The 23,895-nt window shown below is 36.4% G+C and overlaps 1 protein-coding gene across 2 annotated transcripts in view; it reads left to right on the top strand.

The window, feature by feature from the left end:
- The window catches only part of DARS1 (aspartyl-tRNA synthetase 1), a 70,871-nt gene that overhangs the window by 34,949 nt on the left and 12,027 nt on the right, over positions 1 to 23,895 (top strand). For both annotated transcript variants that reach the window (XM_037028262.1, XM_037028346.1), the window contains exons 5-9: positions 15,314 to 15,416; positions 18,129 to 18,209; positions 19,306 to 19,365; positions 20,534 to 20,645; positions 21,438 to 21,572. In XM_037028262.1, coding sequence (XP_036884157.1) covers positions 15,314 to 15,416; positions 18,129 to 18,209; positions 19,306 to 19,365; positions 20,534 to 20,645; positions 21,438 to 21,572 — 491 coding nt within the window. The remainder of the gene's footprint in view (positions 1 to 15,313; positions 15,417 to 18,128; positions 18,210 to 19,305; positions 19,366 to 20,533; positions 20,646 to 21,437; positions 21,573 to 23,895) is intronic.

Raw genomic sequence — 23,895 nt, 5'->3', positions numbered from 1 at the left:
TTTAGGTGTGGTTGTTAATAACTGAGTTTGCTGTCCTTTCACTGTTCATATGTTTATCTTCTTTTTTTAGATAAATCCCTTTAACATTTCATGTAATAAGGGCTTGGTGATGATGAACTCCTTTAACTTGACCTTATCTGAGAAGCACTTTATTTGCCCTTCCATTCTAAATGAAAGCTTTGCTGGATAGAGCAATCTTGGATGTAGGTCTTTGCATTCCATGACTTGGAATACTTCTTTCCAGCCCCTTCTTGCCTGCAAGGTCTCTTTTGAGAAATCCGCTGACAGTCTGATGGGAACTCCTTTGTAGGTGACTATCCTCTTATCTCTTGCTGCTTCTAGAATTTTCTCCTTCATTTTAATCTTGGCTAATGTGATTATTATGTGCCTTGGTGTGTTCCTCCTTGGGTCCACCTTCTTTGGAACTCTCTCAGCTTCCTGGACTTCCTGGAAGTCTGTTTCCTTTGCCAGACTGGGGAAGTTCTCCTTTATTATTTGTTCAAATAAGTTTTCCACTTGTTGCTGTTCCTCTTCCCCTTCTGGTACTCCTATAATTTGGATGTTGGGATGTTTAAATATGTCTTGGAGGTTCCTAAGCCTCTCCTCGTTTTTTTGAATTCTTGTAACTTCACTTTTTTCTGTTTGGTCATTTCTTCCTTCCTTCTTTCTGGTCCACTTGATTGATCTTAGTCCCAGTTTCCTTTCCATCACTATTGGTTTCCTGTGCATTTTCTTTCATTTCATTTAGCATAGCCTTCATTTTTTCATCTAATTTGTGGCTAAAATCAACCAATTCTGTGCGCATCCTGATCACCAGTGTTTTGAACTGGTGAGAACCAGTGACCTATGCATCTGATAGGTTGGCTATCTCTTGGTTGCTTAAAAGTACTGGCTCTGGGACTTTGATTTGTTCTTGTGTTTGAGCCAATTTTCTCCCTTTATTCCCCCTCCACCCTGACCCCCAACACTCCAGCATTCCCCCCACCCTTAGTTCATGTCCATGGGTTATATATAAGTTCTTTGAGTCCTCTGTTTCCTATACCATTTTTTACCTTTCCCTATCTATTTTATGCCTACTAGTTATGCTGCTTCTTCCCTGTACCTTCCCCCCCCATTCCTCACTTCCCCCTCCCCACTGAACTCCCTCTGTGTGCTGTCCATTTCTCTGATTCTGTTCTTGTTCTGTTTGCTTAGTTTTTGTTTTTGTTGTTTTTCTTTTAGGTTCATTTGTTGATAGTTATGAGTTCGAGGTCATTTTATTGTTCCAATTTTTAATCTTTTTTCTTAGATAAGTCCCTTTAACATTTCTTATAGTAAGGGCTTGGTGATGATGAACTCCTTTAACTTGACCTTATCTGGGAAGCACTTTATCTGCCCTTCCATTCTAAATGAAAGCTTTGCTAGATAGAGTAATCTTGGATGTAGGTCCTTGCCTTTCATGTCTTTGAATACTTCTTTCCAGCCCTTTGTTGCCTGTAAGGTTTGAGAAATCAGCTGATAGCCTTATGGAAACTCCTTTGTAGGTAACTGTCTCCTTTTCTCTTGCCGCTTTTAGAATTTTCTCTGTCTTTAACTTTGGGTAACTTAATGATGATGTGCTTTGGTGTGTTCCTCTTTGGGTCCAACTTCTTTGGGACTCTCTGAGCTTCCTGGACTTCCTGGAAGTCTATTTCCTTCGCCAGACTGGAGAAGTTTTTCTTCATTATTTTTTCAAATAAGTTTTCAATTTCTTGCTGTTGCTTTTCTCCTTCTGGCACTCCTATAATTTGGATTTTGGAACATTCCAGGGTGTCCCAGAGAGTCCTCAGCCTCTTCATATTTTGGGGGGATTCTTGTTTCTTCCTCTGACCCAGTTGGAGATTTATTTCCCAGTTCAATATTTATTTCTTCCTTTTATTCCACATCGTTGCTTTGAGTCCTGGTTTCTTTCTTGTCACTGTTGGTTCCTTGAATATTTTGTTTTATCTCATTTTGGGTATCTTTCATTTGTTCTTTCATTTTTCAACTCAGCTCAATCAGATCTGTGAGCATTTTGATTACCATGGCTATAAATTTCTGTCAGTTGGCAGTGCCCTCATAGCTTAGTTCCAAGGTTTTGCTGTGTTCTTTCATTTGGGCCGTGTTTCTTTGTCTTGGCGCACATGATGAGTTGTAAGGGGTGGGGCCTTAGGTATTCACCCAGGCAGGGCAACCTCTTTGTTATGCTACCTGTGGGAGAGGGGCCAGAGAGGGAATAGTGCAGCTCACCTGCTCCTCTCTAGTGCACTTTCCAACAGACTCTTTTTTTAAGCATTTTTTTGTTTAATTATTGTTCAAGTACAGTTTTCTGCCTTTTACTCGCATCCCAGCTCACCTCCCCCCGGTGCTCCCCACCTCCCTCCCATTTCCACCCCCCTTATTTTTTGTCCATGTGTCTTTTATACTTGTTCCTGTGAATCCTTCCCCTTTTCCCCTGAAATTCCCTCTCTCCTCCCCTCTGGTCCCTGTCAGCCTGTTCTTTATTTCAGTGTCTTTGGTTATATTTTGCTTGCTTGTTTGTTTTGTTGTTTAGGTTCCTGTTAAAGGTGAGATCATATGGTATTTGTCTTTCACCGCCTGGCTTATTTCACTCAGCATAATGCTTTCCGGTTCCATCCATGCTGTTGCAAAGAGTAGAAGCTCCTCCTTTCTGCTGCATAGAATTCCATGTGTATATGTACCGTAGTTTTTGGATCCTTCATTTACTGACGGGCACCTAGGTTGCTTCCAACTCCTGGCTATTGTAAATTGTGCTGCTATGACTCTTCAGTCAGACTGGAAGCATCTCCCACTGGAGGCAACCCCAGCCGTAGCCCCCAGTCAGCTCTGAGTCTCAGTTTTCCCCTTAAGTCGGTCCCTCTTTCGCATCTCTGCCCCTCATCCACCTCACTGCAGTTTTTCTGAGTCACCGCCCAGCGGGGTCTGCCCTACCGGGCAGGTTGTTCTGGTTGATTTTTTCCTTAATTCCTTGGTTGTTGGAGTTCCATACAGTTTGATTTTTCTGGTGCTTCTGGTTGTTTATTGATTTTAGATTGGTCCTCATCCTCCTTTTGATTGTGAGAGGAAGCAAAGGGTTTCTACCTACGCCTCCACAGAACTCTCTAAGTATAATTAGAATTAGAAAAGGAAAATTTGGGAAATACTTAGAAGTCATAATATATTAAGTGATGGAATTCCATTATGATTTTAAAAAAAGCACATGGACAACAACATAAATTTTGGTGGATTCTGTTTATTTAAATAAAGTAAAAATCCTTCTTGTAGATGTTTCCAGCTTGTTTCAGAAATTTGAGGACCAGTGAATTATGAAGTGATTCAAATGAACATTTAGTAACGTTTACTTTGAGAAACTAGCAGCTTAGTGAGCCAGCTAACCATTCTGCTATAATCTTTGGTTTGGAAAATAGCATAGGTAGAAATACATTCATGAGAAAAAGACCGTTTATTCTCATTTAATTTTCATTCTGTCTCAGTTTTTACATATGAAATTTTTATCTTTAGTTTTTACATATGAAATTTTTCTCTTCTGGCAGTGCCTAAGGGCTGTCTGTTCTCAAGGTGTTCCCATTTTAAATAGTGCTACCAGAAGAGCAGACATTTAAAACATGTGAACTTTCTACATAACCAAATGGGAGAAATAATAACATTTATATGTTAATTCCATAAGGCCCTACATTTAACTCTATTCCCTCTGGCCATATACCAGATGGAATAAAGCAAGGACTCCACTATTAAAAATATCAAATCAGATAGTTCCAGCTGTGGTTTTCTAATCATTTAAAAAGCAGAATATGAGGTCACTTCTAATATCTTAAGTAGATAACTATCTTAGCATTTACTTTAGATATTAAATCTGAGATCTTATCTTTGCCTTACAGAGCTAGCAGTTTCTAGCTTTTGTGTATTTTCCTTAAGACCAAAATTTAGAGCCTACTGTGGGGATCAGTTGTTTTTTTGCAAAATTACCTTTTCTAGGAATATCTAATTCATTAATGTATTAATCTGAAAAGTTGATTTACCAATTGGATTAAGTGCCACAGGACTCTTCAACACATTATTTTAATCAATTTGTTGGAAAGACCAATTTTCTCAGGGTTGAATGCATTTGAAAATGAAGCCTCCAAATCAAATGGGTTACGTAGGAAGCATCCCTGGAGATCTTTAAGAACAGGTCCTTAATAGTGTGTCCAGAATGGTTTGAGATCTTTAACTGAAATGTTTGGAGGTCCAGAAACACATTCAGGCCTGTGTTTCTCGACCTCCATTTTATGTTGATACTAATTTTCTGATGTTTAGTAGCTGGTGTTTGAGTTGAGACAAATCATCATTTTTTTCTCTTTAAAATTATTTTTTAGCGCCATTTTAAAGTAGTGAACAAAGAGTAATCTGTGTTAGTTGCGGTTGAGACTTTAAAGACAAATTTTTTAAAGGCAGCCCTGGCAGCCTTTTTGCTTTGACTGCTATTACAGTCTACAGTGAACGTAATTCAGGGTTTTGAATTTTAAAGCTAAAGTTACATTGACTACTATAAAGGGCTACCATTAATTTGAATGGCAGTTGTTAAAGTTAAAAATTGTATTTTGCTATGTGTGCTTGTGTAACATGCCTCCCTCCCAGCACAGAAGTGTTTGCATTCTTGGGGGGAGGGGGGGGAGTACTTTTTCAGACTGTTACTTGTATACATAGGTGTTTTTTTTTTTAATTTTTGTTTGTATTAGTCATTGTGGTTAAGTGGTTTATAGGTAACTGATGAGTCACAACTATCTTTCCAAAACTCATCTCTAATGAGTCACCTAGTTGCATACAAGTTTGTTTACTTTCCTTTTTAGATCTTTTACATAAAAATAAGTGTTTTACTTAGCCAGAGATTAAAATTTCAGTTTGCTACATTAACTTTTAAAACTCTAAAATATCAAAATACTCAAGTCTCATTGACTTAGAAAACTTTTATTTACCTGTGCTCTGGTACAGGCACTCTGCTAGGCTAGGGAACACAATGACACATATATCACTTAAGGAACTTAATTTGGGGAGAGGGTAAAAATAGGTAATCAGCTGCACGCAGAGACATGGCACAGGTGCTGTGGTAGAAGTATATGTATACATCATCTACAGTTGAGGCCCAGAGGCGGGTGGGCATGTGGGTACCCCTTGAGCATGCTGTGGATAAGTTGGTGAACATAGGCTACTAGGTCATTATACTGTTGTGGGTTGTAACTCTGAACAACTGTACCTACATGGTTTACACCTCTTTGTTGGAATGAGGTGGTTATCTGTTATAGGAGAGACAAAACAACTTTGTCCTGTCCAGTTCAACATTTATATCAAAAACTTTGATAAAGATATATTGTACTTTAAAAGTAGGTCTAAAATCTAGGGTCAAAGTTCTAGACAGTTCATGGTATTAATTTTTCTCCGTTAACTATAACTTTAAGTAATAACTTCATGTTGTTGTGTACAGAGATTCTCGTGAATTTCTGTTGAGGCTGGCAAGAACAACAGACATCAAGATGCATCAGCATTACTGGAGAAGGTAGCACGATTTGGGGGCGTTCTGGAAACTATTCACGAAGGGCAAGTGAGCTGGTGATGCATTCTGGAGTTCGTACAGTTGGGTGCTCGTTTCTGAACCTAACAGAACTTTAGTACAGTAATCTGTACATGATTTCACTAAGCTATATCATCTTAATCCAACTACTTGACCTTTTAGTCTCAGTTTTCTCTATAAAACGATGGTAATACCCACCTTGTAGGCCCTTGTGAAGTGTAAGTGAGATGGTATGTGTGTACAGTACTTCATGTAGGAACAGAAACATAAAAGGAAATTGATGTGGGAATAGTGATAGTTCAGGTATATATGTCTGTTAAGACCAGTTTCATTTCAGCTATAAATAATAAAAGAACTAAGCTTTGTCAACATTAAAGAATACAGAGAAAATGAACAAAACTACTATACAAGGATAACAGAAAATTTATGAAGTATTCCACATTTTTTGCAAATGAGAAAAAATATGGAGGCCTATAGACCAAGTAGTAAACAGTGATTATAGGAAAAAGGGTTAGATATATGAGGGGGTACTTAAACTTTTAAATTCACATGTTTATTTGGAATTTTTAGTATTGGAACTTTTAGTAATAAGTATAATCTTTTATAATTATCAAAAATGTTCAGAGACAGGTACTTAGTACTACAGTTGATATATTATCTATATTTATGTTAACCTTATATATAAGGTTAATATCTTCTATCTGTTTTAATCCTGTATAGTTGATAAATTAACTGTTCCTTTCTTTTCGATACATGTTAACTTCCTTGCATTTCTAATGCTATTCTCTTTTGATTTTATAAAAAAAATTTGTTGTTCAATTACAGTTGTCTATATTTTTCCCCTATTACTCTCCCCTACCCTCCACCTCCCACATTCCTGCCTCTCACATTCAGTCCTCCCCTCCCCCTGTTGTCCTTGTCCGTGGGTCCTTTATACATGTTTCTTGACCTGACCTCCTCCCTTTCCATCCCCTGTTATCCCCCTCGCCCCTCCCCTCTGGTCAGTGTCAGTTTGTTCTTTATTTCTATGTCTGTGGTTCTGTTTTGCTTGCTTGTTTGTTTTGTTGATTCGGTTCCACTTATAAGTGAGATCATATGGTGTTTGTCTTTTACCAACTGGCTTATTTCACTTACCATAATGCTCTCCAGATTCACCCAGGCTGTTGCGAAGGGTAGGAGCTCCTTCTTTCTTTTTGCTGCATAGTATTCCACTGTGTAAATGTACTACAGATTTTTGATCCACTCATTTACTGATGGGCACTTAGGCTGTGTCCAGCACTTGGCTATTGTAAATAATGCTACTATGAACATTGGAGTGCATAGGTTTTTTTGAATTGGTGTTTCAGGATTCTTAGAAAATAATCCCAGCAGTGGAATTGCCCAGTCGAAAGGCGGTTCCATTCTTTCGATATTTTTTTAAATGTCTCCTGTATTCTCACAACCACACTTCTACCATGGTCTTCCGTGTTTCTGAAGGACAGTAAATATATATATAAATGAGATTGACCCCTCAAAAAATGAATATGTATGTGCCAAAACCAAGAAGTAATTCCATGTAAGCTATTTTCATAATTTTTAGGCAGTGCTGATTTTTTTTGATGTTTTACAGATGTTACAATTATTTCTCTCTTTGCCCCCCTCCACCCAGCCCACCCTCCACTTCCATAGTCAACTTTTAGTAATAAGTTGTCCATGAGTCAACTTATTACTAAATAAGGGTCAATAAGTTGTCTCCACCCCATTGTCCATGTCCATGGGTCCTTCATATATATTCCTTGACTAATTCCTTCACCTTCTTTCAAACCATTCACCCTTCCTTCCTCCCCCCTTACTGCTGTTCTATTTTGGTTCTATTTTGCTCATTAATTTATTTTTTCCATTAGATTCCTCTTATGTGAGATCAAATGGTATCTGTCTTTCACCAGCTGGCTTATTTCACTTAACAGGATAGTCTCCAGTTCTGGCAATTCTGCTTTTGAAGTGTGTTTATAACCTTCTTTCCCTGAGCAGTCACTTTGAAGAGGACAGTATGCCCTTGAATGGATAAATTCTGCTGTGTTTCATAAGAAATCAACACTAATATTTTATAGTAAAATTTTGTGTATCTGGTTTTTACAGTGAATATATCTTTACAGTGAATAATACACACTGTTGGTTTGCAATGTGTACATGATGAAATTTAAACAGACTTTTACTATTTTAGAGACCTTTATTATGATCAGATGATAGCTTTGAACTCAGGGATTTATTAAAATTTCATAACTTTCTTGAGCTTTCATAACTAACTGTATTAGTCAGCTGTTGCAAAAAAACCTGTGTAACAAATTACCTTAAAACTCAGTAGCAAGACAGTACCGCCTAAAGTGAGCTATAGATTCAGTGCAATCCCTGTCAAAATCCAAATGGTTTTTTGTTGTTGTTGTTGTTGTTGCAGAAATAGAAAAATCCTTCCTAAAATGTATATAGAATCTCAAGGTACCCTGACTAACCAAAACAATCTTGAAAAAGAAGAACAAAGTTGGAGGACTCACACTTCCTGATTTAAAAACTTAACCACAGTCCTGGCTTGGTGTCTCAGTTGATTGGAGGGCAGTCCCGTAACTAAAAGGTTGTGGGTTCTGTCCCTGGTCAGGGCATATACCTGGGTTATGGGTTTGGTCTCCATTCAGGGTGTGTATGGGAGGCAGCCAATCAGTGTTTCTGTTTCACATTGATATTTTTCCTTCTCTCTCTCTTTCCCTCCCTCCCTCCCTCCCTCCCTTCTTCTTCTCTCCCTTCCTCTCTCTTTAAAATCAATAAGTGTGGGGGGTGGGGTGGGATGGGAGTAATAGAAAACTGTACTTGAAAAATAATTAAATAAAAAAATTGAAAAAAAAATAAAATCAATAAGTGTATCCTCAGGTGAGGATTAAAAAAAAAACTTACTACAAAGCTACAGTAATCAAAATAATGTGCTAGCATAAGGATAGACATACAGACCAATGAAATAGAATAGAGAGCCCAGAAATAAATCCTAACATAATGAGGTCTATCCAGAAAAAGCCCCCATTGTTAATATGATGAGGACAGGTTTGCACAACATCTGTGTAACCTGGCAGCCAAGGAGAGTAGACTGGATGTGCGTGTGTGAACATTGACCACCTCATTGTGCTAGTCAGTGGGGACAATAGACGCCATTGAGTGAGCAGGTGTATTATGTGACTGTTGCATTCAAAATGACTGAGGTAGTAGAACAACAAATCTGCATCAGATTTCACATTAAGTGTGAACATTTCTCCATGGAAACTTCAGACGATCCAGAAGGCTGCAGCTCTGGGCAACTGATGATTGGCAGCTTCATCACAACAACATGCCAGCTCATGCATCATGTCTCATGCAGTTTTTAGGTGATATGTTAAATCACCCAGGTAACTCAGACCCTCTACAGCCCAGATTTGGTGCCCTAGGACTTCTGGCTCCTCCCAAAACTAAACTCACTTTGAAATGAAAAACATTTCAGACCATCATTGAAATTCAGGAAAATACAGTGGGGTAGCTGCCTGCAATTGGGAGAACTGTATGAGGTCCCAAGGTGCCTATTTTGAAGGGGCTCACGTGTCATTGTCCTATGTACAATGTGTCTTGTATTTTCTTCAATTAATGTCTTGTGTCTTCAGTTAATGTAATATTTTTCATATTACATAACTGGATACTTTCTGGGAGACCTCATGGTCAATTGATTTTTGACAAGGGTTCCAAGACCATTTGGTGGGTAAAAAACAGACTTTTCAACAAAGGTACAGGAAAAATTGGATTCCACATGCCAAAGACCTTACCTTATACCATGTATAAAATTAATTCAAAATAGATCAATGACCTAAATGTAAGAGCAAAAACTATTAACATTCTTTAGAAGAAGACATAGGCCAAAAGCTTTATAATATTAGATTTATCAGTGACTTTATGGATATAACACCCAAAGTACTGGTGACAAAAGAAAAATTAGAGTAATTGGGCTTCAGAATTAAAACTTGTGCATGAAAGGGCACTATCAAGAGAGTGAAAGACAACCCACAGAATGGGAGGGAATATTTGCAAATCCTATATCCGAGAAAGGATAGTACCCAGAATACATGTAGAACTCCTGCAACTCACAACAGTAAAAAAAACCCAATTTCAAAATGAGCAAAGGAGTTGAACAGACATTTCTCCAAAGAAGATAAGCAAAATAGCTAGTAAATACATAAAAAGATGCTCAATATCACTAGTCATTAATGAAATGCATATCAAAACCACAATAAGATACCATTTCATACCCATTAGGATGACCATTATAGGGAAAGTAAATAAATAAATAAATAAACTTGGTTAGGAATGGAGAAATTGGAATCCTTGCGCATTGCTAGTGGTATTGTGAAATGGTACAACTGCTTTGGAGAGGAATGTTATGGTTCCTCAAAGTTAGACATAGAATTTTTTTTTTTTGAGCCAGCAATTCCACTTCAAGATACATACCCAAAAGAATTAAAAGCAGGAACTCAAAGAGATCATTGTATTCTGTCGTTGTTCATGGCAGCATTATGCACAGTGACAAGAAGATGGAAACAATCAATGAGTAATTGAATGGATAAGCAAAATGTAGTATGTACCTTTAATGAAACATTATTCAGCCTAAAAAAAGAATGAAATTCTGATATATGCTATAACATGGATAAACCTTAAAAACCTTATGCTAAATGAAGTAATTCAGACACAAATGGACAGATACTATTCCACTTACCTGAAGTACCTAGAATAATAAAACTCATAGAGACAGAGAATAGAGGTAACCAAGAGCTAGTATTGGGGGTACTTGAGAGGAATGGGGAGTTAATTGTTTAGTGAGTACAGAGTTTCTATTTGGGATACTGAAAAAGTTCTGGAAATGGGAGGTGGTGATCATTGCACAACATTGTGACTGCCACTGAATTATACACTTAACTATGGCTAAGATAGTGAATGTTACATACTACATGTTTTATAATTAAAAAGAACTTGCAAAGGAAGAAAACCCTGAACAACATACAATAAACTTTGATTTCTTACTTACGCATTTGTGGGTTATCTAGAGTTTGGCTCATCTAGGCTTGTTTTGAAGCTGTGGTTTAGGTCCTGGTATGTTCCTTGATTCTCAGATTCCATGGACCAGCAGCTACCTGAGTATCATCTCCTCAAAAGAAAAGCAAAAATGCTGAAGGGCAAGTTCAACTGTACAAGCACATTTCAAACCTTTGCTGGCATCACATCCACCAACAGCTCATTGATAAAACAAGTAATATGGCCAAACCCAAAATTTAGGGGCAGAGAAGTACCTTCTGTCTGTCCTGAAGCCATGGCAAGGTGTGGATGCATACTACTACCAGAGGGTAATGAAGACTTGGGACAAATAATTTAGTATACCACAGAGATATGTGAAAAACTTTAAATTTTTTCAGAAACATTAAATAATAACACATTACTCATTATTGTAGACTGAAGCTTACCTCCTTCGAGTTCTGAAACTTGTTTGACAATTTTAACAGTCTTTGAAGCCTATTACACATTCTTTTTAACTTTTAATATCAAGACTCTATTCATCATATTTGTTGAGTGATTAATTATATGTAGGGTCACAAGGGTAGTTGGGAAATGAAAGGTATAAGACAGGGTAGTAATAGTGTATTTTGGAAAGTGGTGGTAATAAAAATAGCTGACTTAACTCTTAAAAAAATGTGTTTTATTTACTTCATCCATTTCTCCTACAATAAAATATGTGGGGGCGACTTTTCCCGCAAGTCCCCTCATCCGCTATGGATGAAAGTAAACAAGACATGATCTGCTTGCGGAGGAGAGGTGGCCAGTCCCTCAAAAGGGAAAGGCCTTGAGCCCCTTCCTCCAGGGGCTTTTATTGGGCTGAAATACACAGGAATACAGGGCAGCAAGGATCAAACAGTAGATAACATTTCAAAGGTATCTGAGGACTTAGTCTGAATCAGGGTCTGTCAGGAAGGGAGTTTTGCAGAAACTTTTAGGGTTTCCTACTCAGACCCTTAACATGTGACTAAAAGCATTCTTAGCAAAGCAGATTTCCCAGGTTTATCAGGAAATCTTTGTGGTGCCAGATTTTTCCCCAGGACACACTCTAGCAAGGCAAGGAGCTGCACCCCTCCCCATCAGGTATTCAGGCTTAAAGGGATTAGAGCCAGGAAGTGCTTCTCCCGGAGGACATGGGGACTCGGGCTATGTCACGTAGTGGGGAGGGAGGGCACAGGTCTATTGCTCGCTCTTTGTTGCAGCCCCCCCGAGTCCTTCCATGATGGCGTCCCAAGTGATCATGTCTGGCTTAGGTTGCCCCTCCTCTGAGGGGACTCATCCGTCAATAACATAGACCAAGCTTTGGGGGCAGGGAGAGGAAACTGAGGCAGCATTTGCTACCAGAGACAAGCTTTGTCTCCTGTGGCTCGCATTCCGGAGGTCACTTGCTCATCCTTAGCTGTGGCGGGCAGGGGTCGGGGGGGGGAGGAGGGTTGAGTAGAGTTATTATTTCTGAAACCAGGCAGAGCTGTCCTCAACAAAAATAGCTCCCAGGAGTTCCTCTGCTTTTCACCATGGATTTTTTTTTTTTTTTTTGCCAAGGCTATTAGTTGCTTGCTAGTCATAGCATTCTTTCAAAATATAGACATAGTGGCATATTAATTTTAAAATAGGGTCTCTCTGTGATAACAGTCAAGCTATAGAATATACACTATAAAGTATTAAGCCGTCTTAACATACAGTGTCAATTAAACTAACTAGACTTTTTCCTACAAGATGGAATTTTATCTGATACTAGCAGTAGTTTATTTAAGTATTCCTATCCCTCTTGTATGGACTCTAGTAATACCCAGTATAATTTTTTATTAGTTCTAACTAGCAAGTTCTAGTCTGACCCTTCACAAATTTGACTCTTTTAATGTTTTTTTCTAAATTCACGTCTAAAAATAAATAAGGATAGATACAGAATATAGCTAAATTATCCAAGTTTTAAAAAATTATGGAATGATTTTACTAATAACTAAATAGACTATTCTATTAACAGCATGTAACTACTAGATACAATTAGGGGAAATATTCAGATTGCAAGGGCAAAAAAATATTAATTATAAGCATTCTCTGTATCTGATTAATCCTATATTCTAATTGATTCCACAGACTAATTTGTGATAACAGAGGTTTAACTTTGGTCCTAGTTTAAGAAACAGGTCAGGTTTTTAGAAGTTCTTTTGTAAATTGTTTAGTTTTGGAAACAATGTTTAAAATGGTGGTTGTTTTCTAATCTAGCTGATTGAATATTTCAGCACACAATACTACTGAATTAAGTAAAGTACTAAAGGTAAACTTGGTTCCAAGTTCAGCTCCAGGATAAAAGGAATCATCTGGCACTTTTGAGGGAGAAAGAAGACAAAATTTTGTTTCCTTTAAATGAAACTTTAGCTAGCCTTGGGCAGGATATCTTTACCACTTTCTTTCTGGAAAGATAGTAGCATAGTGCTCAGTTCTTATGAGTAGGTGTGTTTGACCTGAGTAGGCATGAAGAAGACTCTGGAAGGCCTCCCTAGGGAGTCACGTAAAGTGAGGTAAGAGAACCAGGGTGGCCAGGGACATTGCCAGGGTGAGCAGGGTAGAACTCTAGTTGGGGCAGGGCAGTTTACTCAATGAAGCAATACACAAATCAGTAAGGCAGAGAAAACCTTTCTGAGAGAAATGTGTAACATGAGCAGCAGAATTCTCACAAGGCCTGAATTGTATATACTCCAATATTAAGTTTGCTCTTGCAAATAGACAAGGCAAACTGGTAGGTAGCTGGCATATTGAAGATGCAGTGACATTAGATTGCCACTATTAGCCCTTTTAACAATAACTGAAGCCTCTTGATTTCTTCAGGTCTCAGAGGAGCCTTATGTTAGTCTACCAACTCTCTTTTACCACAGCAAATTGTGAGTTTCTTCAATACACAAGATTTAGACATTAGGCAATAGCCCTAGTTTAGAAGATTTATGAGAGCATAGAGATGTGTGTACTATTGATTTTTTTAAAGGTGGTTGGTAACAGACAAAATTTTAGGCAGTGTAGCAAAGTGAAAATTTTTTCACCATTTTTCATATATTCTCATTTTGATCTTTTTCCAACTCTGAGCAAGTGTTCATTGAAATGGATTATGAGGTTCTCTTTTGTAAAGAAGCATTGCTAAATTTCTGGAATCTTGTCAAGTAGCACTGTAACTATAAGGAAGGACTCTATCTCAGGAGAATGAATAGAATTGTCACTATGAGAGTTACATCTTTTGTTTTCTTTAGATTCTGGTCATTCATTTTGTAAGATTCTGAGTATGGAATTGAACCATGAGAGATTAATATAAAAGTTACTAGGGTTTATGACATAGCAGATAAATAGAGAGTCCAAGACAGTTTCTGAATACATGTTTGCCATCTCTATTACTCTGGCTGCCCAGGAAATCCACTCTGTCCCAGGTGTCACACTGGCATTATTCTTTCCTCCTCTTTTCACCTCCCTCTGCAGCTCCAGTACCTCCTGAGAGTTTTAATTGATAGTTGTACATTAGTTGAGCTACCATGATGCTGCCATCAGTCTCCAAGACTTGAAAGTTAAATCTTGTCCATTCCCACAAACACAGTGTGACAGTACAAGACTATACACAAAAGTAAAACTGGTATATTTTGTATGGGAACCACCTTTTTGGATTATACTCTTCCTCTTTTGGTTATGTATGAGAAACCAAAAATAATCAATTGGTGAGTTTATAAGCTACTTTATAAATTTTTTTAATAATTTTTAATTTAATTCTTGTTCAAGTACAGCTTTCTGTCTTATATTCCCAACCCTGCCTACTCTACTTTATAAATTTTATATTTCAGAATTTGAGTGTCTTTTGTATAAAATTCTAGTTTGCTGTAGAATTAAAATGCCCAGAAGATGATTTTAGTGTATATTAAGCTTCATAGAGACATTCTTAATTGGGATTACACCATCCATTGGGCTGTCTGCCGTAAATCTAGTCAATGACAGTGTGTACTATGGCCAATGAGTGTTTAATTGCAGCACCCCAGGGTCCTTTTATTACCTTGAAATCTTTTCAGTTGACCTTGTTTTTTTATGTAATTGTATTACATACCAGTAATTGCATTTATTTTTTTAAGATTTTATTTATTTATCTTTAGAGGGGAAGGGAAGGAGAGGGGAGAGAAGTATCAATGTATGGTTGCCTCTCGTTCATCCCCTGCTGGGAACTGGCCCGCAACCCAGGCATGTGCCCTGACTGGGAATTGAACCTCAATCCTCTGGTTCGCAGGCCCACACTCAATCCACTGAGCTACACTAGCCAGGAGTAATTGCATTTATTGAAGCCAGTGTTTCTTGTTATGGGAAATGCTGATCTTAGTAAATTTCATCTGTAGGGAGGGAAATGCTTTTTAATAAATAATTGAAAGACCTTTTCCTGTTTTTCATGATTCAGTGCTGATCCTGTTGCTTTTTATGTCCAGAATATTTTATAAATGGTAACTAAATTATGGCATCTAGAAAATCATCTCTTCAAGGAGTCTCACAAGGTGTTAAATAGACTGGGTTTATCTCAAGTGGTTTACCTTATTAAAGAAGAATTTAATATATTCGGCTTCACTGTTGAAATTCCAAATGAGTTCTGACACTTCTAATGAGGTGATTAAAGTTGGGATTTTTTTCTTTTGACAGCATCAACAAAGAGAGCATCGTAGATGTAGAGGGTGTTGTGAGAAAAGTCAATCAGAAAATCGGAAGCTGTACACAGCAAGATGTAGAGTTACATGTTCAAAAGGTAACTTTTTTCCAAAATATGAAATTGTGTACAGAAATAGATTTGAGTAGTTCTTATAACTATTCCTTTTAAATCTATTTCTTAAAAATTAGAATTGATATAAAATGTTGAGATTTATAAATTGATTGCTGAATCAATTAGCTTTTATAACAAAGGATCCCATACTCAGTGGCTTAAAATAACAAACATTGATTTGCTCACTTTTCTGTGTATCGGGCGTTTAGGGCTGGCCCATCTGGATTGGCTCATCTGTTCCATATGTTGTCGACTGGGCTTGCTGGTGTTTCTACAACATCTTTTCCTGTGGTTTCTCTTCATCGAGCAAGCTGGTTCAGGCTTGTTGGCATGGTACCAGAATGGGTCCTAGCAACAAGAGAGGGAAGCCTTAGGGTGCAAACACTTTTCAAGCTTCTGCTTTTGTCACCTTTGCTAAGAATTTCATTGGTCAAAGCAAGTCACATGGCCAAATTCAGATTTAAGAGGTGCAGAAATAGATTCCACCTTTTGATGGTAGGAGAGACAATATCACTGGAAAGGGACATTTATAGGGGAGCACAAGGAATTGTAGCAGCCATTTTTGCAACAATCTATCATAGTCTCATAGGAAAATATATAAAACACATTGAAAAAGCTTTAGTCACTATTATGAATCTAATCTGCTATGAAATTCCTTATGATGATGTGCTTCTAAATATTGATTAATTATACTAATCTTGATCATTATCTTTTCTTATAATTATTTTATTTCTGATGTTTTACAGTATAGAAAAATTAAGAGAGAATACCATATTGATCCAGCAGTAACTTCTCTTAAGCAGTCTACCTGACTGCTGTATCTTAAATATGCTACACACACACACACACACACACCTGTGAACATACTTAAGATAAAGCAGGCAGGCAGACTGACAAATGCAGAGAGACTCATACATGCACACTTATTTGGGAGTAAGATTATTTAACTGGAATTGATTGTCATGAAACTCTTCAGGATGTAGAATATCATGTATTTGTTATTGAACTAACTTGCCAAATTACTTTGTTCTCTTTGTGCAAGGCTCACTTTAAACCAACCCACCAGGAAGTTTGTAACATAATAAAGAAAAATATAAAGGTATTCTGACCAAGAAAAACAACCCTCTATTTTTCAAGCAACATATCTTTTTCAGTACTTTAATAAATAAAATTTTAGTGACTAGAGCAAATAAATGTACTTCCAAAATATTCTAATTATCTACCATTTAGTGTGAGCTTAATAAATTTTAATAATAAATACAAAGCCCAAACAGCTTACAAATTTTCCTTCAATAAATATAATTATAAATTATCTCACAAAGTATAAATATTTTATAGTAAGTTAAACCTTATAATAAGCAATGACTTATTTATTTATTCAGCCAGCAGTTACTGAAAATATACTTTGTGCCAAGCACCATGTGAGGTTCTGGGGATTTGAATGCTCACAACCTAGTGAAGGGGACGATGAGTTTCTACTAGTTATGAAAACAAAAGAGGTAGCTGTTTAGTTCTCCAACTTTGCATTGTAGATCAAGTTTCTGTTAACTCATCAAAGGGGAGTGCTACAGCTTGGGTGTGGGAAGTGTTGACAAATAATTCTGTTTCACTGTGAGGAGGACTAGAGGATCCTCCTGACACTTTTTCTTGACATGTCTCAGCTGAATGCTTAATGTGACCTACCAACTGGAAGAATATAACTTCCTGAATTAACTCATTAAGGTCTGTTTTCCTTTGTGCTTTTAGCAGGATTTCCAGGTGTAGTTGGGAATAATTAATAGGGTAGTACTACCCTATTAATTAACACTAGCTAATGGTAGCTAATTCATTGTGGCCTAACTGCTTTTCACACTAAAATGTGCACTTAATGTGAGTGAATATTGAGGGATTTTTAACATCTTAAAGGAATACCCTGTTACGTTGCTCCCAACCAGGAGAGCAACAGGAAAGGAGGTATGTTCAATGAAAGAAGGCAATGAAGGGGTAGTTGGGAAAAGCATTAGAAAAGGAAGGAGAGGTATAGCAGAGTTGGGCTGACTTTAGTTTTAATGGTAGAAATGGCTAAATGCTGTTAACAATAATAACTCCTTTGTTAATGGCCCCTTGTTAATGGCCCCTTCAAATGAGCAAACTTTTTATGTTCATTATTCCATTTGATTTTTACCGTTGACCTCATTTTACAGAGTAGAATATTGAAGTTCTGAGGTTTGATTTGCCTAACAACAAATTTCAGATGACAAAATGAGGCGTTAAACCCAGGCCTCTCAACTTCAGTTATTCCTTTTTTTTTTTAATTTTATTTATTTATGTTTAGAGAGGAAGAGAAGGAGAGAAGGAGAGAAATATCAATGTATGTTTGCTTCTAGTGAGTCCCCTGCTGGGAACTGGCCTGCAACCCAGGCATGTGCCCTGACAGTTATTCCTTATTTACCACATTGGTATGCACCTTAGGATTTACGAAGTATTAGTATGCATGTTATCTCATTGAACTATTTCAACAACCCAGGTAGGTAGGCAAGAAATATTATTATCCCCATTTTATAGATGAAAAAACATGTACCATATTGTTTGATTTTAGCATGTGGTTTCAGTTAAAGATATATGCAAATACTGCTTCATGTTCAAGTAGATTTTTTTGAGCAAAAGATAACAGGTTTTGTGTGCTTTGTGGTATTTTTGGTAATCTCTCACTTTCAGATTTATGTGATCAGTTTGGCTGAACCCCGTTTGCCCCTGCAGCTGGATGATGCCGTTCGGCCTGAGGTGGAAGGAGAAGAGGTAAAAAGTGTGCTTTTGAAATACTGTGCCTCCTCTGTATGTTTAGTTTGCAAAACATGGAAAACTTGATTTCCTGTTGATAAGAGCTTCATGTTTATTTAAACTTATTATTACATCAGCAATTCTCAAACTTTTTAATCCCCTTTACTCTTAAAAATAATTGACTTTACAAGCTTTTGTTTTACAGGTTTATCTGTCAATATTTGCAGTATTAGAAGTTATAACAAAAATTTTAATATTTATTTATTAGAAGTAACAATAATATAAATACATCTACAGATCTTTGTAATGCTTGACTTAATAGGCATTATAGTTAGATTCTCATTTCCTTCTGCTTCAATTTGTTGTGCTAGCATACCTTAAGTAGCCTTTGAAAGACTCTCAGTATAGTCAGGAGAGAATGAGAATGAAAAGGTATTAATGAAAAATAAGTTGACTTCATTGATTCTCTGAAAGTTTCTCACTGGTGTCCAGAACATACAATGAGAAAACTGCTTACTACTTTAGTCTTTAACTAGCAGGTGAGTCCAAAGATCAATGAAGGTACAGGTGATTAATTCTTCTGATGTCTCAATAATGAGACAAGGCTTTTGGGGGTGGAGATGGAAAGAAATCATTAATCCTTGTTCATTCACATTTCTGTTCTTCCCATCTTAACAGTAACTTCTCTCTAGCCCTACTCCTGTTTTTTTGGATCCAGATTAGAGTATAATATTAACATATATAAACGCACCTGTCACTTTAAAGTAAACACAGCTACCCTGGCTCGTGTGGCTCAGTTGGTTGGAGCAACGTCCTGTAGACCAAAAGGCCATGGGTTTGATTCCCAGTCAGGGCACTTACCCAGGTTTTGGGTTCGATCCCCAGACAAGGCACAGATGAGAAGGCAACCAGTTGATGTTTTTCTCTTACACTGATGTCTGTCTGTCTGTCTCTCTCTCCCCACATCCCCTCAAAGTCATGAAAAAATGTCCTCAGGTAAGGGTTAAAAAAAGGGGGGGTGGTAAACATGGCTTCTAACAGTGTTTTTCATGTTGCAAAAAAAAAAAAAAGTACAATCTGCTGTGGGGTTTTTTTGGTTTTGTTTGTTTTTTAGGAAGGAAGAGCTACTGTTAACCAGGATACAAGATTAGACAACAGAGTCATTGATCTTAGGGTATGCCTCATTTATTTATTAAGTGATTTGATTATGCTAAAATCAAGGAGGGCTAGGATAACATACCTGTTTCAAGCTCGATGAAGTAATTGCCATTTGCTTATATGTATGTATGGTAATACAAGAACCAGTTTACCTTTCCAGCTGACCCTTCCCCTATAAAGAATTGCAGGCAAGGGCACTCAGGTGACAGTTCACAGGATATTGAGTTGCATTGTTTTAAAATAATAAAGGAACATGAAGCTAGTAAATGGGTGATACTTGTTTTAGATAAATTAGTAAGCAAGTGAAAATATAATAACCATTAATATCACTACAAAATTGTGAAATACATTATGTGCACATTTTAGACCAACCTGATAAAGATTAGTAATTAATCCCTCCATCCTTTGAATTTGATCTGAGCACAGAATTAATAATAGAGAAGTAGTTAGTCCTTTGGTTTATACAGTAATCTCATAGGCTTCTGTTTCCCTTTCTGGTTTGGTGGCAAGTGAAAGATTTCAGTGGTTTCATCATTGTAGTAAAACCAATGTCATCTTTCTTTCTTAATGTTTTGATTGCATCTTCCTCCTTTCCATGACATATTCCACCTACAGCTTAAATTCTTTGTCACTTTATAAGTTTTTTCTAACATTTCTGCAGTCACACGGGTCTGCCCTTATCTATCATATACCCATGTTTCCCCTGATTATTTGCTTTTTGTCTACTCCTACCTTTTCCATATTAATTTGTAGTGTATAGAAAAGGCTAGAAATAATCAAAAGTCCTCTTGATACTGACTAGAAACCTCAGGGTTTTCATAATTTTGGCCACAGTGGTTAAACATAATGCTGTGTTTGCCTGTGTTCTTTGTTCATACAAGTTATTGGTTATACCACTAGAATTTGACTCAAAGAATATTTTTCCTTGGCCCACATCATTTTTTTCTTTAATTTAAATTCATTGCCACCATTGTAAAATGGGGGTTTTCACATTAGATCTAAATGGCTTTCTTTAAAAAGTTAGGGGTGAATGTGGCAGTAGTGGGCCCTCATGGCAGCGTTAGCTAGCACTCTAGACGGGGCATTATGTTTTCTACTAAGCCCTGCCCCACCCAGGAGGCATCACGGATTTATTTCCTTTATGTGTCAAATTGCTTTAATTAGATTTTATTATTGTCTTGTAGACATCAACTAGTCAGGCAGTCTTTCGTCTCCAGTCTGGCATCTGCCATCTTTTCCGAGAAACTTTAACTAACAAAGGTTTTGTGGAAATTCAAACTCCTAAAATTATCTCAGGTATGCTTTAAGATATTTCTGTTATTTTTTAAGAAATTACTTTAGCCCAAGTTGCTTACTATTAGTTTTGTTTTTAATTTGAGAATGCTAAGTATCTCTTAAGGTTTATTGCTGTGAGACTATTTCAAAGACTATGTTATATAGCAGCAATCACATCTCACTAACATGTGTAATTATATGATAGTGATTATAAAATGAGGCAATAACACACCAAGGAAGATCGTTCTTATAATATAAGTTGCACCAGAAACTACTTTCATTATAAAGGTTTCTTTTTAAGTTGGAATTACAATTTTGTTTTGTATAAACTTTTTTGTAAAATTAATACTAAATACTGGAGTTGGGGGAAATCTCATGAATCCTCATTCTTATATGAGAACCTTATCTTAATTATTTCACACTTTTTAGAGGTGCTTAAATAATACTAAAAAGTGTGTCACTGGTGTAAATTAAAAATGGAACATTGAATTCTTGATAATTAGAAAAATTATTAAAGTAGCTTTAATAGATTTAAAATTGATGCACAAAGGGAGCATATATGTCCAGATAAGTAAAATGAACATAGAGCCAGAGAAGCCAATCTCTCCTAGTATTATAAACTGTTTAGAATCAGGTATAAAACATATCTAGATACAGAGTGTACTCGATATCTGGACTATAGTTTCTCTGCAACTTTTGATTTTCTAGTTTTTAAAGTGAAGAACTTGAATCAAAAATATAAACTGTGTTTACTAGAGGTTTGCATTGATAAGCTTCTAATTAATTATAATAACTTAAATGTTTATATTTCAGCTGCCAGTGAAGGAGGAGCCAATGTATTTACTGTGTCATATTTTAAAAATAATGCGTATCTGGCTCAGTCCCCGCAGCTATACAAGCAAATGTGTATTTGTGCTGATTTTGAGAAGGTTTTTTGTATTGGACCAGGTAAGGTTTTAGTAGTTAAGGTTTTCTCAAATTCATTAATTATACCATAGTTAGGGTTTTAGAAGAAGATTTTACATAGACTTTTTTTTAATTTAAATTATTCTGTTGTTCAATTACAGTTATCTGCATTTTCTCCCCACCCCCTCCAAACCCACAAAAAGTATGGTACATTTGCATAGGCATTTTTAAAGCTTATATCCTTTTATATACTGACTACACAAACACTAGACTTTGAGGTAAAAATGACAATGTTGCTTGCATTGAGACATTTCATAAAATATATATATATGTGTGTGTTTAGTAGTTCTTCAAACAGCTGAGGATTAGTCACGTGAATAGAAGCATAGGATAATTCTTATCCTACAGAATAATGCTGAAGAAAACTTATATCTTCGGGTTATCTCATTTTAAAAATGCATGCTTTGAAAATATATACCCTCTGAAATACATCTAAGTATATTATTTGTTATACTTAAGTGTAATTAGAATAGAACTAGTCCCCATTTGGACTGTCCTTTCCATCAGTACTGAAGAAGAAATAGTTACAGTCTTCCAAGTAATAAATTTTGTTTTCCTTAATAGACCCTTACTACTTACTGTTGTAAGTTTACAAATGTACCTCTGCTTACTTTGCTATCAATTTATCCCAAAGCTACTCTTTTTTATTATTACTGTTTATACTGTCCTCAGTGCTGATAATATGATAGAGCCCATTAGAAATTACTAACAAATATCTAGATTTAATTGATTATATTAACATAATTTTTAAGGTTTATTTGCTAAAAGTCAAGTATAGGCACATACCTTATTTTTTGGACTATAAAACTTCCCCGCACCCCCAATTTGGGAGGAATAATGGTGGTTAATACTGCTGTTGCGTTCTGTTTACATTTATATTGGTAAAATACTATGTTATTTATGTTATTAAATACTTTACCACATTTTTTGCTTTAGAATTTTTTGCCTATTCTCTAAAACCTAGGTGCATCTTATGGTCCGAAAAATACAGTAATCAAGAAGCAAGTTCTTTTATGAAGATAATTAGAAGTAAAAGATGAGCTTTACTTCATTCTTTAAAACTTAACAAGTTATTTTATAGATGTAAGGTTTTTGATAACTTTAGATAGATATCTCCTAATAGAAAAGCTAGCAAGATCACTAAATGTCTTAATTTTCTGAATGTACTAAACAATTATTTGTTAAACACTTGCTGCATATGTAGCCTTGCACTAGGTACCTTGTACATAGAAAAAGATCTAACCAGCACTTCTCAAATGTTAATGAGCGTACAAGTCATCTGGAAATCTTGTTTAAATGCAGTAAGTCTGAGTGAGACTTGAGATTCTGCATTCTCACGGGCTCCTACTGCTGGTGCTGCTGATTTTGCAGACCATTCTTTGAGTGATAAGGGAATAAATATTGTCCCTGCTCCCAAGACACAATAAGATGTGCATACATATAGCAGCCACAGGGAATAATCAACTGATTTTCACAGCAAATAATCTGATTGTGCTGTGCAGTCAGCAGATTGATGTTAATTATGTGGGGTAAGTAGTATAAAAAGAGGAAGGAGGTAGAGTTTGCTAGTTACCATGAACAAAAATTCAAACTGAAATGGGCTTTAAGGACAGAGTAGGAGATAAAGACAGCAGAGATGGCATTCTAGTCAGAAGAAGCAAGATGAGTAAAGTGCATGGGAGAAAATAAAAAGACTAGTTAGTATGAAGAAGAAATGGGAAATACAGGGTACGATTAAGTTATGGGAACATGAAGGTTTTAGACTTTGTCATTTTGTTTTATTACAGTAGTCATTTGGGAGCCATTGTAAATTAATGAGCAAGGATGTGTTTTAGGAATGTTAATGTGAAAGATGGAGCAGGGCTAGAGTACGGAAGACTGGAAAGGATGAAAGTACAGTGAGGATAGTCAGAGCTGGACTGAGGTAATGGCTAAAATATGTGTAATATTACTTCATTTGTACAAATTTCATTTAGCTTGAGTTAATTTTTAATAAAATTGAGAACTCACTATACTGAATATTTTTAATTATGAGACACACATCAGGATCTCACATTCCCTCCGGGTTCTCCTGATTCTCCTTTATTTTACATTTGTTACAGCTTTTACTACATGACTGTAAACTCCTACATGACTGTAGGAGTTTGTAATGAACTTGCCATCCAAGAGAATGCTGAAATGGATGTCTTATCAGAAGTTTTCCCAAGCTTGTAATGATAATGAAAATAGTACCACTTAAGTACTAGTAAATAGAATTTTATACTTAAATCCCAATTTCCCCCAAATTTAAAACACTGTTTACTGT

Source organism: Sturnira hondurensis, unplaced genomic scaffold (assembly GCF_014824575.4).
Source record: "Sturnira hondurensis isolate 20B ecotype Veracruz unplaced genomic scaffold, ASM1482457v3 Scaffold0000256, whole genome shotgun sequence".
Taxonomy (NCBI): domain Eukaryota; kingdom Metazoa; phylum Chordata; class Mammalia; order Chiroptera; family Phyllostomidae; genus Sturnira; species Sturnira hondurensis.
This window is presented reverse-complemented; position numbering and strand designations above follow the sequence as displayed.